The sequence below is a fragment of the Scyliorhinus canicula genome, chromosome 19 (genome assembly GCF_902713615.1).
Source record: "Scyliorhinus canicula chromosome 19, sScyCan1.1, whole genome shotgun sequence".
Taxonomy (NCBI): domain Eukaryota; kingdom Metazoa; phylum Chordata; class Chondrichthyes; order Carcharhiniformes; family Scyliorhinidae; genus Scyliorhinus; species Scyliorhinus canicula.
In genome coordinates, this window is record NC_052164.1 from 68409021 (window position 1) to 68428354 (window position 19334).

Consider the following 19334-nt stretch of genomic DNA (forward strand, 5'->3'; position numbering starts at 1 on the left):
TTGATCACTACCATCAACTGGTAAAATAGGACAAATCAAACTAACCAATTACCACCCCATCAGCAAAGTGATGAAAGGTGTAGTCAGTTGTGCAATCATTAACCTGCTGATTGTTGGCCAGTTTGGGTTCCACCAGGGTCACTCTGCTCTCATTAGAGCCTTGATCCAAACATGGGCACGAGCGAAATACAGTAGATGAGATGAGAGTGACTGTCCTCAAGGGAGCATTTGACTTGCATATGGCATCAAGGAGCCTGAGAAAAACTGATTTCAGTGGCGATCAGGGGAAAACGTCCAGGCTAATTTCTTCCCTCCCCAACCCAAAGATTATAGGATGCCAGCCGCCACCGAGTCTATCTTATGAGCCTTGGAGTCAAACTCCAAAGAGGAGATGATGGCTGGTCTTGTTGGAGGCTAATTATCTCAGTTATAGGTTATTGCTGCAGGATTTTCTCAGTACAACTATCTTCAGGTACTTCATCACTGACTTCCTCCACCATAATGTTTGGTGATGTTTTCAGTACTCGGTTCCACTCGCATTTGCTGAGGTAACAGAGTAGTCCATTCCTGCGTACAGAAATACCTAGTCAACATCCAACTTTTAGACTGTCAGGTGGCAGGTAACATTCAACAGAGATTCCAGATGACATTCTCCCAATCGGAGAGAACCTCACTACCTCCAATTGACATTCAATGGCATTACCATCACTGTGTTCCCTACCAACAACACTCTGGGTGGGGTGGGGTGTAGCGGGGGCGGGGCTAGTGAGGGAAGGAGTCACCATTAATCAGGAGTTCAAATAGTCCACCCACAAAAATTCTATGGCTACCAGAGCTGGGAATTGTGTGGTGAGTGTCTCACCTATTGACATCCGAAGCACCTCAAGGAGAGGTTAAGATGCTTCTTTTACCTCAACAAATATAATCTAAGTCTTACATATATTTCCCGAATCCTGATGAACAACAGTTCCTCATGTTTTGTGAACAAAGCAGTAGGTTTCTGGTTAAGTGGAAAGAGATATAGCAGTAGAATTTCACTTATTTAATGTTTTAGTGGGCAACATGTACTGGTGAAAGGTGTTGTTTTATGTGTGTGTTCTATTCCAGGTTGTATTATGTTATTGAGGACTTCCCTGCGTGAGTTGCTGCTGCCTAGAATATGCAAAGTGACATTAATGATTCATTAGGATCGACATAAGGAAACAAGGCCATCCAGTGGAAAATTTCAGAACAAGGGAACTGGATGAAGTAATTCTTCACGCAGAGGAGAGAGGAAATCTAGAATGCTATTCCTCAAAACACTCTGGGTGCCGAGAGACAATTTACAGTTTCAAGACTGAGATTGTAAATTGTTTTTCAGATGAGAACATTTTTCTTCATTCAAGGGATGTGGGTGTTGCTAACAAGGCCGGTGTTCATTGCTCGTCACTAATTGCCCTCGAGAAGGTGGTAGTGAGGTGCTTTCTTGGACCGCTGAAGTCTGTGGGACCACTGAAGTCTGTGGGTGTAGGTACACCCACAGCGCCGTTAGAGAGGGAGTTCCAGGATTTTAACAAGCGACATTCAAGGAACGGCCAATATATATCCAAATCTGGATGACATGGGATTTCTTTAAGGCATGCGGAGGTCCACCACATAGATCAGGGTAGTTCGGGAAGATGGCTCATCATCACCTGCTCGAGAGCAATTAGGGATATTGGATGGAGATGAGGGCTGATTTAGCACACTGGGCTAAATCGCTGGCTTTTAAAGCAGGCCAGCAGCACGGTTCGATTCCCATACCAGCCTCCCCGGACAGGCGCCGGAATGTGGCGACTAGGGGCTTTTCACAGTAACTTAATTGAAGCCTACTCGTGACAATAAGCGATTTTCATTTTTTCATTTTCATACAGATTAGCCATTGCTGTGATATCACTTTAAGGGGATATGCAAATGAGAAGGCAGCCAGGATGACAAGCAGCATGTGAACCAAAACAAACCAAACCCCCTACATCTAGTTTATCAGTCCCATGTGAGGTTGGTAAGTTTCTGTAAAGCAAACAGAAATGTAACATAGCGGTAGAAGTGGGATTTGAAGTTGTCGCATAATATAGCTCAGCAGACATCTACTTTATGGATTCAGCAACTTTTACTCAAAAGGACAGCACAGCTACAATTCTCCCATCTACATCACACACTGCTGGTCACATGCTGCTCTACATCCTGACAACTTTATTATTGGCATATTCCCTTAAAGTGATATCGCAACAGCTATGATCCAATGAAGTGTCAGAACACACCAGAAGGAATGAATGGCCTACTTATGCATTTAAGTCCATGGGTAACTGGTTATTTTCCTAGATTGGGGGGGGGGGGGGGGGGGGGGGAGAGTGATCTGAACATCAGGCTCATCTTGTTTGTTCTCTTGTAATAGTTGCAGTCTGAAGAGTCTTTCTTTCCCTCTTCCACTCTCAGGTGAAGCTGCTGAGACTCTCTCCACCCAGCCCGGAGCTACAGGCTACGTTTGGTGAATCATACAAGGTCTACAGGCGCTACCAGATGCACGTACACAAAGACACTGAGGTGATGGCCTCAGAGGCAGAGGTACCACCTGTACTGATACGTTAAGTCTGTGTAGAGACTATGGTTAGAGGTTGGATTTTTAGTAGATATACCCTGGGCCTGTGCATGCGTTGGCATTGGGAGAGCCTCCTAGCAGATAACAGTGGGCTGTTCTTTTAACAAGCGAGATTCCTTTCATGTATGGTAAAAATTACCCCAAAGGCTCAGAGAAGGATGCTGACATTTCAAATGTAGCTTGTAACAGGTTGCAAGACAATCTCCTGAGAGTTAGCATTTACAGAGTCTTTAAATCTTTGCACGGTGTTTGAATGTGAGATGATATTCAAGTGTAAATTCTTCACTTAAGACAGAAAAAAATGGCGATAAGCTTGGACTGATGGTTTGGAATTCAATCCAATCGTTACTTAATCACTGTAAACTGCTTTGCAAATTCATCTCAACTCAGTACATTTAACCAACACCAAGATTCAGTTGGGTGTAAACATTGCCAGAAGCACTTTGCGAGATAATACATATGAATCACTTTCACATAAGGAATATGAGCTTTTGAGATAAATCTATGAGATTAAATAATAATCCCATGTACGGTGCAGTTTGTCTGATTTTTGCATTTTGTTTACAAGTAGTTCCTGAAAGAAATGATGTGTTAACGTCCTGTAGATGTATTTTGTCACCCAGAATGAGATTGATTCTCAATATTGACAAAAATTGACCTGCGCATAATGTCTCCCAGAAGTAATTAATGTTGACATTGGATGCCCAAAATAGAAATTGTTCTTTTGCCCAGTGCTGCCATCTTGGTTTTGCTGAGCCGGAAGTTCACAGAACAGCCAAGAACCTGGTGCTTCTTGGAACATGCGGGTAACTTTGTGTGAGGACTGGGCCTTGAGGGAAGCCTGGTTTGTCAGACATGTGAAATTCAGAACCCGGTACAAAGGTCAGCGCCCTCAGATTCGGGCGCAGTGACCTCCAACGGCTGGTTGTCTGTTTGGTGATTCTGTTTTTGGAAGGTTCTGGAAAAGTCCATACAGTACTAGGCATACTAAATATTGCAGATGTAATGCAGGACAGTGCTGTGTCTCCCAATAGTGAACAGCTTTATCTGACTCACTGTGTCGTGTTGTGTCTTGCAGTACAGACGCTTTTTCTGCAGTACTCCTCTCGTGGTGAGTAGATCCCAGTATCTGTGGATTTCACCAGTGTTTCCTCCTTTATTTGATAGCTGCTGTGTGTTATGTTCCTTATTTTGTTCTCCAAGATAGCCAAAGGTGTAGAGTTGACAAAGAACATAAAACTACATGTTTAAATAAAAAAAAATTAATTTTACACTACTTAACTTGATTTGGTTTGCACACACAACTGACTAACAGTTAACAAATAATAGTACTGAATCTGTGATACAGTAATTAACAATCTTTCTAATATATAAACTACACTCTAACTCAACCTCACATTATCCTTCGTCCATCGACTTCTCCAGGCATGCCTAGAGACGCAGGGCGCAATTCTCCGCACTCACGACGGTGCGGAGAATAGCGGGGTTCGTAAATTTTTACGGCCACGCTAGTCTGACGCCCTCCCGCTATTCTCCCCCCCCCCCCCCCCACGCCCGACTCCCGACACGAATCGCCGCCGCCGTTTTTTTACGGCCAGCAGCAATTCTCAGCTGGCCGATGGGCCGAAGTCCAAGCCCTTTACGGCTGTTTTTACGAACGGCAAACACACCTGGTCTGGCCGTTCGTAAAAACGGCCGTAAAGTCCCGATTTTGAAAACCATGGCACCGATTGGCATGGCAGTACCACGGCCGTTGGCATGGGCCCACGATCGGTGGGCACCGATCGCGGGCAGCGGGTCCGATTCCCGCGCACTCTTTGTCCTTCCGCCGCCCCGCTGTATCACTTTGCGGGGCGGCTGAGGGGCATCCCGGCCCGCGCATGCGCGGCTGACGTCATGTGACGCGTCAGCCGGCGCAAACTCTGGCAAGCGGGCTTAACGAAATTCGTTAAGCCCGCGATGCCGGAGTTCACGGCCGCGGCATACTAGCCCCGACCGGGGACCAGAATCGGTTCCCGGTCAGGGAGGGGGAGGCTGGCGTCAAACCCGCCCGGTTTTGACGCCAGCCTTACGATTTCTCCCTGTCTGGGAGAATCGCGCCCGCAGTCTTTTATGAGACTACTCAGTGATGCCATCTCGTGTTTATGCACAAGAACAGCATCTTGTTAACCCTTTACTCTCCTTAGACTATACATATCATTACACTGTGGATAGCCAACCCTCAAGAGAACCCCTGGGGTTAGTTGGCTCCTGTCATTAATTAATTTTGCCTTTGCACACGTGGACAGACCAATTGTGGGTTATGGGAAAAAGTGGAAGCCTCCAATGACTAATCAGAAACCAATAAAACAAAAAAATGAAGACTTGCATTAACATAGCACTCTCCACAGCATCAGACTTGCCAAAGTCATCTCTAGTCAATCAAATAATTGTGAAATGTAGTTGCAGTACTAATATTGAAAACATGGCAGCCAATATTCCCACCGTTTCCACAAACAATATTGACTAAATCATGTTCTTTTTTGTTTAATGATGTTGGCTGAGGTATTAATATTGGCCAGGATACAGGGAAACCTCCTCTACCCATCCTCAAATAGCGCCATGGGACTTCCTGTACCCTCCTGACTGGGTAGAGACAGTAGATATTGACAGAAGGGCAGCATTTCTAACCATGCAGCGCTCTCTCTGCGTACTCACTGAAAATGCCAGCCTGGATATGCGGTCAGGTCCCTGAGTGGCTCTTGAACCCACAACCTGCTGATACAGGTTGCTCCTGTTGCCCCTGAGTGTCAATCGCCAAGCCACAGTTGACTAACTCAGGAGAATGGATGGCCATTTATCCCATATCCTAAGACCATAAGATATAGCAGCAGAATTATGCCATTCAGCCCATAGAATGCTCCACCATTCGATCATGGCCGATATGTTCCTCTTCCCCATTCTCCTTCCGTCTCCCCTTTTTACTCGAACACCAGATTTGTGCTTCAGGTGCTTTTATCTCCAGGGCTACAGACCAAGAGCTGGAAGGTGGAATTAGACAGAACTGGGGCTGGATTCTCTGCATCCCGATGCCTAAATCGCGGTCGGCGGCGGGGTGGAGAATCAATTTCGGTGCACGAAATTGGGACCGGCCGCGATTCCCGTTTCTCCGGGTCCCGAAAACTGCCATATTCAGAGAGTACGCTGTGCCACATATCATCTACCTTGGTCATTGCTGGACGCCCGCTCTGCCATTCTCCCCCCTCGACCAGCCGAAGTCCCGACAGCGTGGATCTAACATGGTCCTGCCAATCGGGATACTAGCGTGGCGGCTGCGGACTCGATCCTCGGCCGCCCTGGTCTGCGGCTGGACAATGTTTGGGTGGTCAGGGTCAGGCACGCATTGGATCGGGGGGGGGGGGGGGGTCTATTTTTAATGTCCAGCTCCACGGTGCGAGTCTGCAATGGAGCACGGCGTGGCCGCTGGAGGCCACCGCCGTGTGCATGCGCAGCCTCCGACCTGGAAGTGTGGGGGCCCGTATCTGCAGCAAAAGCTGTTAGTTTTACGCTGGGTCCCTGCTAGCCCCATGCTGGGCTAGGAATATGTGGCCTTTTTACGCTAGATTTTCTGTGTGAAAGTCCACAGTTTTTATGACGGCGTGGGGGCATATTCCCCAAAAAAAAGAGAAATCCAGCCCCCGTTCTTTTTTAGAACATATAGAACTAGGAGCAGGAGGAAGCAATTAGCCTCTCGGCCTGCTCCACCGTTCAATCCGATCATGGCTGATCACGTGATGGCCTCAACTCCACTGTCCTGCTTGTTCTCCCTTTCAACACATTTCTCATTAAAAAATCTGTCCAACGCCCCCTTAAATTTGCTCACTGTCCCAGCAACCACAGCACTCTGGGGTACCGAATTCCACAGATACGAAGCAATGTTCACTGGGCATTTTGTAGGCATGTAGCTGATGATTATTTGATAAAGTTAATGAAGAAACTACGTACTGGATAAAGCAATGTCCTGATGATGCAGTCCCAATGGTAAAATCTTCAGGCCGCACTCTATAATTGGAAAATTAGTCTGTTAATGTAACCCATACATTGGCTGATTTGGGAGTATTTACTATGGAGAGATGAATCTAACCTTTACCACAGCAGAGTAAAGGGGAAAAAAACCTTCTGCTTCAGTCACCGATGGCCTCCAACATGAAAAGCAAAAAGATCTATATTTTGGGAAATGAAAGCGTGCAACCTGCCAAATCTGTGGATGTAAGGGGAAAAATGTTCTATGAAATAAGTTGTTTATATTTTACAATACAATTTATACTGCAGACAGATGAGTGGTTAACAGTGCACAGAGAAGCAAGAGATTTTTATTCAGTGTGGAATTATAACAGAGTTTACATCACTGAAACAGGCCATTCAGCCCAACAAGTCTAGCCAATTACTATCCTCCATGTCAGCCCCTTTCTCTGCCTTGAACCAGGAAAATTTTGTAGCGTTGCAGTGGACAGGGGTTCAGGAATGATGTGGTTTGTGTCCTGTTGCCGAATTTGTTTCCTTTATCTCACGGACAGGGGGAGGACCCAGCAGATGGCCCAGACACCGGCTATGGCTCCTTCATTGAACAGTTCCTACTAGACGGCAAAATTATAGCTCTTGGCCTGTTGGATATACTACCGGAAGGAATTAACTCCCAGTACCTGTGCTATGATCCGGATTACTCCTTCCTCTCGTTGGGAGTCTATTCTGCACTCAGGTACAAAGAACAAAGAAAAGTACAGCACAGAAACAGGCCCTTCGGCCCTCCAAGCCTGCGCCGACCATGCTGCCCATCTAAACTATAATCGTCTTACACTTCCGGGGTCCGTATCCCTCTATTCCAATCTTATTCATGTATTTAATCAGAAGAACAGAAAATGAATTTAGAGAGGAGATAAATGCACAATAGTAAATTTCACAATTTAGTCGGCGGGATTATCCGGCCCTTCCCACCAGAGGGATCACCGAGTCCCGCTGAAGGTGTCGTATCCCCCCAGCCCTGCCCTTCAACTCTTTGTGTGCCTGAGCAGGGAGTGCTTGAAGAGGGCTTGGGGAGGGGTGTTGTTCTGCAGTTGATCGAACCTGCATCTGTGTGGTGGGGGGGGGGGGGGTTCAAGATGCATTCTACATGTGATACTGCACTTCCTATCTTTTAGGGAAATAGCGCTAACTCAAAGGCTGAACGAGAAGGTTCCGAGAATGAAGTATTATTACCTGGGTCCTTATGTGCACTCCTGCGTTAAAGTCAAATATAAGGTAAGCAGAGACAGATTCAGGAATCCTTACCTATGTTTGATTCTGACATGGCATAGCTCAGGCAAGAATTCCATTGTAAATAAGGAATTAATCATTTCAATCTTGCATACTCCAGACAATGATGGACAGGTAAAGTCCCTGTGGACAATCCAGGCTGTCCCGCCTGATGTGTTTGGTAAGCTGGGTCTGCGAGGACTGCGTTGACTGCAGTGGCGAGAGAGACAGGCTTCCAACACTTGAAGAAATGCAACTCGATTTTATTGAACACTTAACTATAATACATGCTTTAACTGTGGGTTGACACTATGCTGACTTGACTGGAGACCTGAAGCTAACCTGATCAGACTATCTTACGACCACATGGTGTATGTTCTAGTTGCTGCTCACGAGCTCTGACTGTCTCAGGGGCTGGATCCCGAGAGCGTGGGAGAGCCCTCTGGCTTTATAGTCGTCGTGTCCTGTCTGGTGATTGGCTGCTGTGTTCTGTGTGTTCACTGGTCATCCTGTGTGTCAATCACTGCCTGTCTGTGCACCATCATATACCTGGATGTATATTATGACACTGCCCAATTGTGATCCCTTTTCAGTTACACTATATAGACTCCCCACCACATTCAAATCATGTGACCTCCTGGGAGAAAAGGAAAATAGAAGATGAAAAAAACAGGCCAATTTGTGAAAAAGATTTCTGGGAAATTCCTCTCCTATCCCACCACTATCCCAGGAGACCATCTTGACGCTGCCGATTCTCTGCGATAACTACCTCTTTATGAGTGGATTTCCGTCCCAGTGGCAATCTTGTCTGACTACCGCTTGAAGAAGTTTGAGGGTTTTTTAAATTTTAGAGTACAAAATTATTTTTCCAATTCGGGGGCAATTTTCATGTGGTCAATCCACCTAACCTGCACATCTTTGGGTTGTGGGGGTGAGACTCAGGCAGACATGGGGCGAATGTGCAAACTCCACATGGGACGGTGACCCGGGGCTGGGATCGAATCCGGGTCCTCCGCGCTGTAGGCATCAGTGCTAACCACTGTGCCACCATACTGTGCCCTGAAGGAATTTGAGTTGATGTCCATTGCCTGAGATGGTGCCTGTTCCAGAGGTTCTCTATTCTCTGTGGGAATTTCTCCAATGAACAATGACTCATGGACAGAAACATGCATTCATCATATTGCTGGAAATTGACACATGGCATCAGATCAGAATGTTTGACACAGATCAATCTGACATCCAACCTATATCTGGCCTCGCTCAACTTCACATTGGGACACTTGGTTCTCCCTGGACGTTTCAGCAGAAACAAACTGTTAGCTTGAACATCCCTCCATCATCTTCGCAGCCTCAACGCCCAGTGACATTTTTGGCTTGCTTTGATAGATGTGCTAACATACCTTTCCTTCGAGCACAGGGCATGAGTTCACGTTTCAAATTCCCACACTATGGATTTAGTTTGTATAGTTCGGAGGATTACCAAGTAATCTACTCCATTTGATTGGCTTAAACTGCGGAGTCAACAAAGCCCTGGGGACAACTTGACATGCATGACCAGGCTAATCTTTGACCATATTTCCTTGACTCAGATGGATAGCTACTACTCAAGTTGTATATCATAGAATCATAGAATTTACAGTGCAGAAGGAGGCCATTCGGCCCATCGAGTCTGCACTGACTCTTGGAAAGAGAACCCTACCCAAGGTCAACACCTCCACCCTATCCCCATAACCCAATAACCCCACCCAACACTAAGGGTAATTTTGGACACTAAGGGCAATTTATCATAGCCAATCCACCTAACCTGCACATCTTTGGACTGTGGGAGGAAACCGGAGCACCCGGAGGAAACCCACGCACACATGGGGAGGATGTGCAGACTCCACACAGACAGTGACCCAAGCCAGAATCGAATGGGGACCCTGGAGCTGTGAAACAATTGTGCTATTCACAATGCTACCGTGCTGAGGAGCTCCACTCGCCAGTTCACAAAGAGATCGGAGTGCGATTTTTAAATGGTACCCCGACCTCTTGACCTTCTGACACAGTCCCCCGGATCCCCCCAACGCACCTGTTGGAAGAGTCCATGAGACCCCCCTCACCCCACCTGATACGGACAGGGCATCCTTGTGTCCGATCCCCAGCATGGACAAAGTGCCAACTGGGCACCTTGGCATTGCCAAGCTGGCACTCTGGCACTGCCAGGGTGCCAGACTGGCAGTTCCATGGTGCCCGGGTGGTATCAGCAGTGCCGGGGTGCCAGCCTGTCCAGAGGCCAACCATATGGGGGCTTCCAATCGCCTTGGAAACCAACTCCCCACCCACCCCCGTGCCATTCTGCCTCGTTCCCATTTTCGGGGACCAGTACTAAATGGCACCTGACTGGGGTCTCCTCAGCAAGGCCAATAGATCCTGGGGGCTGGTTAGATCTGGCGCAGGCGTAGTTAAGTGAGCAGTTAAGTGGGCAGCAGGGTAGCATGGTGGTTAGCATAAATGCTTCACAGCTCCAGGGTCCCAGGTTCGATTCCCGGCTGGGTCACTGTCTGTGTGGAGTCTGCACGTCCTCCCCCTGTGTGCGTGGGTTTCCTCCGGGTGCTCCGGTTTCCTCCCACAGTCCAAAGATGTGCGGGTTAGGTGGATTGGCCATGCTAAATTGCCCGTAGTGTCCTAATAATAGTAAGGTTAAGGGGGGGGGGTTGTTGGGTTACGGGTATAGGGTGGATACGTGGGTTTGAGTAGGGTGATCATGGCTCGGCACAACATTGAGGGCCGAAGGGCCTGTTCTGTGCTGTACTGTTCTATGTTCTATGTTCAGTTAAACTCACTTAACTATGCAAGTCTGGATCCCGCCCACAAAACACGACGTCTCGCGAAATCTTGTTCGATCTCATAGGGCGTAAAGGGCCATTGGGAATCCGGGAACGGGTCTCTCGCAGGATTTATCAGCCACGTCCTGTCCTGATTCCGACGGAACACTGCCGGTAAATCGCGCCCGTTTCTTCGTTCTGTTCCATTTGTCTGTTTTAAGTTTGCCTCCAGTTGTGGTTGTAAAGCGAGCAAGAAAGGACTGGGCTGGTTAAACACTTGACTCCCATTTAGAACGTTTCATATTACCTGACATTTCTGTAAAATAAATTTTCCTTTATTGACGCCAATGGATGTTAGAATACTACAAGGTCTCTTTGCTCTATAATTAACTATGCTTTAGTACCAATGCAGCCCATCTCCCTATTGTGTCACTGCTATTTATACAGTTTTTACTGACCAATTTGGCATTGAATTGTCCTCTCTAGCCCTCAGGTGGTAGAGTTTGGCAGATACAAGTGTTTATTGTGAAATTAGACACGTTTGTGATGTTTTGCCTGATTTCTTTTTAACTGGAAAGGGCTTTGTCCTCTTTGACAGGACAGTAAGAAGTCTTACAACACCAGGTTAAAGTCCCAACAGGTTTGTTTCAAACACTAGCTTTCGGAGCACTGCTCCTTCTTCAGATAAGGAAGGAGTAGTGCTCCGAAAGCTAGTGATTTGAAACAAACCTGTTGGACTTTAACCTGATGTTGTAAGACTTCTTACTGTCCTGTCAAAGAGGACAAGGCCCAGTCCTGTGCTCACCCCAGTCCAACGCCGGCATCTTCACATCTTTGACAGTAATCTTCTTTGTTCAGTTAAATGATTTTAAATGATGCACACTTGGAACAGTCAGTCTCTGCTGCTCTCTTTATGCCTTTAGATTTTCCTTTATAACCAACAGCCTGTTTGGTAACCTAGGTGGCATTGTGGGGTCCCAGGTTTTGTACTTGCATCCAGTACTGTGATCAGTTATCTCTTTACCCTATGTTTGTGCTGCAAGCCCACTTTTGTTCTGGGTTTAAGCAGTAATGTTTTGCATCTGGCTGAGGTAAATGGAATATCATCTGGCTCAACTGGACTTTTGGTTAGTTCTTACTGCACAGAAAATGTTTGGAAGGCTTTGCCCTGGATCCATTGAGTTGACCCTATGTTTTCCATCATAGCTTCTGTACCAGCCAACGGAGCTGCTGTGTCCTGTGACTGGGCACTGGGTACCTGTGGAACAATGTTTGGCCAAGCTGGAGATAAGCAAATACTCCAAGCTTTATGACGGCGAAGAAACAGGTTGGTATCAACTGCTAATCCATATATTACTTTAAAACCTTGTGTAAGGCTCATACTTCCTGACCATAAGCCTTACGCTGGTGCAAATGGTTTAAAATGGTGCTGGGCATATACAGGTGCAGCAACAATCATTGGATAGTTACCTGTGCACATATAACAAGACACCTTGCTTTCGCGGCCGGGTGGTCTTGGAGTGGGTGTTCACTGGCATGCTTCAGGCCTTCCATGACCGGTGGGTGCCGTGGGGAATGGGGTGCATCATCACCCCTCCGGAATGACACTTTGATTTAATTTATTAAGTTTCCTTTGGATGTTTTATTTTCTTTGCAGTGCCCCACCAGAGATCGTCACTCCTGTCACTTTTATTGAATTTATTTATTATTCGTTTATTAAAAAGAGCATAAAGAGACACCTTTCCATGACTGGTGGGCGCCGTAAGGGCTGGAGTGCTTCATCTGGCCCGGAAGCAATTTTTAAATTTAATTATGTAACTTCCCTTTAAGGGCAGCACGGTGGCCTAGTGGTTAGCACAACCGCCTCACGGCGCTGAGGTCCCAGGTTTGATCCCGGCTCTGGGTCACTGTCCGTGTGGTGTTTGCACGTTCTCCCCGTGTCTGCGTGGGTTTCACCCCCACAACCCAAAAATGTGCAGAGTAGGTGGATTGGCCACGCTAAATTGCCCCTTAATTGGAAAAAATAATTGGCTAATCTAAAATTTAAAAAAAAAAAAATGTAACTTCCCTTTAAAGTTTTGTCTTTTTGTTACAGTGCCTCTTTAAGGGGCCATCAGTGTTTTTTTAGTTTAGCTAATTTGTCTATTTAATTTTATTGGTAGACACCCTTCCATGGCCGGTGGGTTCAGCAGCGTCTGGAGTGCATCATCAGCCCTGGAGACATTAAAGAAAACTTCCATTAACATAATCTGTTTTTTTTGTTACAGTGACCTTTAAAGGGATGTTAATTAGTTCATTTGCCAATTAATTCATTTGTTCATTTTACTGTTATATTCAAAAGAGTGTAAAAAGGACACTCGGACCCCAAGTAGCTCACTTAGTAGCGCACTGTTCTGTGGGCAGGGAAGCTTTAGGTTCAAACCTGCTCTGTGGCTGGGATGGCATGGGAGTAGCATTGACGTGGATTGAATTTTAGCTGTGGTTCAGTTAGTAGCACCCTCACCTCTTAGCTTTCGGTTCAAGTCCCACCCCAGAACCTGAGCATGCAACTCAAATGTCACTCCAGTGCAACACTGATGGAGCACTGCACTCTCCGAGATGTTGGCTCAAGGCTTCCCTTAGCACAGCCGGTAGTGCAGGGGATCGTAGAGGTTTGCAATGCCAACATCCTTGGGTTGCTGGTTCAATTCCAAAGGAGCCTGTTGTTACTTTGAGGCTGGTGCGCATCATTAGCCCTAGCAACGACGTTTTAATTCGATATTTCTGTTACAGGCAATGTATACTGTTTCCTATAAAAGGAGCTGATTGTTTGCTCAACTGATTTGATTCTCAAAAGAGTGTAAAGAGGCAGAACACATAAATGATACTGTACAGGATATGTTACTCAGCTAGTAGTTTATAGAACTGGACTGATGCTGTTGGGATATGGGATCGAATCCCAACATGGCAGCTGGGGAATTTAAATTAGCTGATTAAAGAAATCTTTTTAAAAGAGCTCTCTCCCATCAGGAGTGACTAGAGTCTGAGAGTTGCTGCTCCAAAACTCAGACCTTCAATGGGTTCATGTAGCTGGCTGAAGAGAGGGCTCTGAGTGACCTGGTGACCAGAGTTTGGGATGGAGAGGATGACGGAGAAGCAGGCTGGATATCGCCAGAAGAACTTATAGAACATAGAACAGTACAGCACAGAACAGGCCCTTCGGCCCTCATATGTTGTGCCGAGCCATGATCACCCTACTCAAACCCACGTATCCACCCTATACCCGTAACCCAACAACCCCCCCCCCCCCCCTTAACCTTACTTTTATTAGGACACTACGGGCAATTTAGCATGGCCAATCCACCTAACCCGCACATCTTTGGACTGTGGGAGGAAACCGGAGCACCCGGAGGAAACCCACGCACACAGCGGGAGGACAGGGGGAGAATGTGCAACATTCATCCGAAGATAACACCCAGCTCACGGCCCAAGCCATGGAGAGCTGGAAAAATGTGTTGCTAGGCCCAGAGTGCATTGTCAGAGTTGAATCAGATCGAGTGCCTGGAGCACTCCCATCCAATTTCTAATCAACTCCAGGTTCCAAAACCTCCCTTGGGAACCTCCACTTCATCATTCTTATTGACTGTCCTGACATGCCATTGGCATTCGGGCATGCTGTCTGGGGTACTCCAGTGGAGGACTCTGTATACATAACCCTAATCCTTTGCCCATCAGGGATTTGGTGTAATGGACATTGCACATAGCAATCCCGTGCAATATAATATTAAGTTGAATCATGAATTCCCGGGCCTTCTGGACGTTGAGTTTCTGTTCCATAGTTATGCAGAGTGTGTGAGATTGCAGCCCCTTTACATTGTCTGAAGAGGCTGCCCCTCAATTTCCAGTTGCACATCCAGCCCCACCCTCCTGATCTTTGGCCATTTGGGGCAGATGGCAGCGGGCAGAGCAGCGGACCTCTTCACAGGGCTGCCCCTGGGCCTGGCCAAGGTTGCCATTAACAGCTCCAGGCAGCGGGCAGTCGAGGGGGGTCATTCAGCCCGACTGCCTGCATCTCTTCCATGGTTACGTATGTGCCGGGCAACCACAGAGAGGGAGCATGTGACATCAGCTGATATGCTTGAGGCCTTCCATGACTAATGGGCTTCGGAGGGCTGGAATCCAGCATCGATGTCGGGAATGAGGTTTTAATTCGATAAGATTCCTTTTAGAGTTTTATTTTGTTACAGTAGAAAGTGTAGTTTTTAAATGGGGCATTTAATTGGTGTTAGATGCGCAAAACAGGTTTGAAGAGATATTTATTGGCGCAGATGGCAGAGTTAGGAGCTATAGGTTCATGATGTCTCCTCCTTCGCCACCTGGCTGTAGGAAGTTTACCACTGTGCCTCAGACACTGGAATTCATGCCTAATATCTAACAAAATAACCCAGTGGTGTAACAGTAAGGGACTAGTAATCCAGAGGCCCAGGCTAATGATCTGGGAACAAACGCTCAAATCCCATGACAGCAGATGGTGAATTTATAGTCAGTGAATTAATATAAATCTGGAAGGGATAGCTAATCTCAGTCATGCAAGCTACTCGGTTCAAGAACAATTTAAAGTCGGTGTTAATGCTGGCTGTGCCAGTCCTGCCCTCGTCTCTCAATAGGTTGAATGGCCGCCTCCTGCACTGTAACAATTTTGTGATTCTGAATGATCACCTGTTGGATCTGAACTTGATTTTGCTCATACTCCCCATGTGGTAGCTCTCCAATCTTTCTCAATGTAGGGCATGTGAAACATGATAATAAGCCAGATGCAGATCAGTAACTGCTTTATTTTAGAGCACATGAGCATAAAGGGCAACTGTTACAGAGTCACTCAGTCATAAGGATGAAAAGATATTTGCATTATAATGCAACAAATTGAATATGCCACGTTGCTTCATAACAGTGGGTCATTTCACACAAGTAACTTTTTAACTGTCTTCCTACATGCTAACTTTTCAAACCTGGTAAATGTTTGAATTTGTACCAAAGCCCTGATCAGGTTCACACACAACCTATGTGGGACACACACTGTGGGTGCATTTGGCATCCCAAAGCCTCTCCTAATACTTCCAAGGCCAGTGTCAGGAGTGCACTTGGCACTTGCCTAGGCAGTCACAATAGTGAAAAGCTCCTAACTAAACCTGATGGGAATGAATTTCCTTGGGCATTCGGAACATAGAAGCAGGAGTAGGCCATTCAGCCCGTCGAATCTCATTCAATACGATCATGGCTGATCATCCACTTCAATATCTCTTCGCCCACACTATCCCCATATCCCTTTACATCACTGCTATTTATAAATCTATCAATCTCTGCATGAAACATACTGAATGACTGAGCTTCCACAGTCTTCTGACATAGAGAGTACCAAAGATTGGCAACTCTGAGTAAACAGAATCTCATCTCAGTCCTAAGTGGCTCACCTCTTATTTTGGAATTGTGCTCATTAATTCTAGACTCCCCAACCAGGAGAAACATCTGACCTGTAACTACAGAGAGGTGGTGGTATTATCACTGGATCAGTAATCCAGAGATTTAGGGGTCCCGGGATCGAATTCCACCATGGCAAATGGTGGAATATGAATTCATGGAAAGAAAAATCTGGAATTAAGTCTAGAAATGACCATGAGACCATTGCTGATTGTCTTAAAACCCATCTGGTTCACTAATGTCCTTCAGGGAAGGAAATCTGCTGTTCTTACCCAGTCTGGCCTATATGTGACTCCAGATCCACACCGCAATGTGGTTGACTCTTACATGCCCCCCACTGAAATGGTCCAGCATCGCCCACATCCCAAGAATGAGTTAAAAAAAAAAAAAATCCTGATGTACTGCCCTACCTTGGGTGGAAAGCCTGCAAAAAGGTTCAGGAATGGCAATCTTTTCTCTTTGTTCCTTTTGGTGGTGAGGGTAATAAGGAACTTTTAGAATCAAGGCAGATAGATGGAGCTAAGATAGAGATGAGGCATGATCGAACTGAATAGTGGAACGAACTTGAGGACTAAATGATGTCCTCCTATTCCTATGTCCCGAGGACTCAGTCAAAGATGACTATTTGGAAATTCTATGACCGCGTTAGCCATGGAAAAATCTTCTATTCAGCATTACCATCCGACAAACTGCACAGAGAAATATAATTCAATTCATTCTTATTTCAGCTGCCGATCCTGGCTTGTCCACTGAAGGCCTTTGGTTCCTGCGGAATTTCCGGGAGGCCCTGAGCCCCTCTTCCTCCACCTCCGTTCAGACAGAAGATGCCATGCTGGTGGTGTCACACGAGGATCTCGTCTCGACCCACTCTGCCTCTGCCTGGTGGCGCCACTGCCCCTGCCTTGTCCGTCTGTTGAGCTGCTGCTGCTGTACCAGTTGTTGCCAACGCGAGGCAGAGAGCTGACCACTGGCACTCGCAATGTTACATTTGGAAGGTCGGGTGTGCTTTTAAAAAAATATCCAGGGCTCTTGAGCTGAAAAGTTGGGAGAAAGGGAGATGGGGACTTTTCTGTTACAGGTCAGGGAATGTGAGGAGAGAGCAACAGGGACTGGAAAAGGAGGATGTGGCCTTCCAGCAGACACTTCAACCTACCATGAAACCACTTTGAACATGGGAAAATGTCCTCAAAGCACAACATTTGCACAAAACCCGATGTTTACTTCGCTCTTCACAGTCCCTTCACCTCTCTTCCTTCAGTGCAATATCTCTCCAAAGCAGATAGAATGTTCAAAACCGGGGTTATAACAATTTGAGTTTACAGATTATGGGCTTGAGCCATGAATGGACCCTCTGAGGAGCGCACTTGTTCATTGTTGAAGTAACCTGAAAAAGATGTGCTCCAATTAGCGCGAAATCAGACTCTGGAGGCGGCACGAAGCGGACCACAGTGGGAATGAAAATCAGGTGTTTCTAGATTATTCTAAGGACTGTCTCCATGTAATGGCAGTTTTAAACGTCTCAGGCATTCTAATGATAAATGTAATTTTATGACCAAATCCTCCAGTGAATCCGGGTAACGACAACCCTAGTTCGCAAGCCATTTTACGACATTGGTGAAATGCATTTATTTGACAATCCTAGCAGAGCAAAATCAACCAGTTTTGTGTGCTGCAGAAGGAATTCAGCTGGTCAAGTGTTCTGCCCTCAAGTTGAAAGTGATAGCATCTAAATGGTATTTTGTGCAAAGCATTCAAAATCTGATTACGTTTGGGTGGGGATTTTCTGATTAGGCTCAAGGAATTCCACATAAAGGGAGTGAACGAAAAATGATTTGGTCCATGGGGGGGAACTAGAAGGAGTTTTGTGCTTTGGGCTTTTGTACAATGGCAGTGAAATGGGAATGGTTGTGGCCTAATTGGGATCAAGTCCGCGAATCCGGAACCAAGGCTGGATCCCGACAGCATTGTTGAAATGATCACTTTTATACAAATCCCTGAAAAATGAAATGTGTGCCTTCCAAAAACTGATGGCACTATTGAAGTGTGATAGTCCGCAACGTCATATGTGCAGCTCACACTGACTTTGTTATAATATCAGTCACACTTCTCGAAAGGTGTCACTATAAATACGCTCTCAGGTGCTCAGCTGCACTATTAGGAAGCCAAAGATGTGCCTGACAGAGAATGTATTCATAAACAAGACCACATCGTGGCCACTAGATGTCACAATTGCACATTTTATTTGTAGTCACACCTAGTGGCAGAAAATCAATAATGACAGCTGAATGTTTGTTTATTTTTTAAAGTTTCAATCAAAATACCCTGAGAATTGGACCTGCCCTGTCAGACAGACCACCTCGCCTCTTGTTTAGTCAGAGATGTACTTGGCCCACACACATCCATCTAGCCAGGCTGCATGTTGACATTTGATTTATAGGCCCAACTGGAGTTGTCAACCCTCCCAAGACTGCCCTGGAGTGTCCAGGATTTAAAGATGGATCTCGTCTTTGAACACTTCCATATATTAGTTACAAAAATATATAATATAACTGTTTGGCAGCCAAGAATCACCCAATCGGGTGAGGGAGAGTCTAGCTGCTCTCTGACTGGTGTAGGAAGGTGGTGCCACAAGGATGGTATGTTGGGTGACCAAGGGTGGGATTGTAGGGGGGGGGGGGGGGCAACTAGAAGTCCGGGATCATGTGATGACCTCCAGGAACACATCCTATCAGAGTTGGCAACCCTGGTGCCAATGGGGTTGCCATGACCTCTTTCGATATTGGTAGGGTTAATGGGTAACTCCACCTGTAGGGCGATTATTTCCACTACTGGGTGGCCAAGACATGTTATTTATTTCCTTCACAAAAAGCTAGGCAAAGGGTGAAGGGTCATGGTGTCGGATATCGTCAAGGCTGCAAAGGGCAGGAGGTAAGGTGATTCCGAGACATCCAGCGTGGGTTTGAAACGCCAGTATAGTGTAGGAGAGGGCCACATTTTATGAAGGGATGGAAAAGGTTGAGTTAGAGACAGTGCAATGAGCCAGGATTTCAAGACAGGTGGAATCAGGAAGGCAAAGTGCTAAATTTATGCGCAACTTCATGGAAAAGGGGCAAGTATTCCAAATGGTCTCATCAGGTGTTCAAAGAGAGTTCTAACCCCAAATTTTGTTTCATTCATTCAAG

At 46.3% G+C, this 19334-nt stretch overlaps 1 protein-coding gene across 3 annotated transcripts in view; it reads left to right on the forward strand.

Moving 5' to 3' along the window:
- Positions 1-18794, forward strand: part of LOC119953863 (arginyl-tRNA--protein transferase 1-like) — an 80323-nt gene extending 61529 nt beyond the window's left edge. For all 3 annotated transcript variants that reach the window (XM_038778458.1, XM_038778459.1, XM_038778460.1), the window contains 6 exons: positions 2455-2583; positions 3696-3728; positions 7174-7355; positions 7795-7894; positions 11902-12022; positions 16881-18794. In XM_038778458.1, the coding sequence (XP_038634386.1) occupies positions 2455-2583; positions 3696-3728; positions 7174-7355; positions 7795-7894; positions 11902-12022; positions 16881-17116 (801 nt within the window). In that variant the 3' untranslated portion in view covers positions 17117-18794. The remainder of the gene's footprint in view (positions 1-2454; positions 2584-3695; positions 3729-7173; positions 7356-7794; positions 7895-11901; positions 12023-16880) is intronic.
- Positions 18795-19334: the final 540 nt, after the last annotated feature.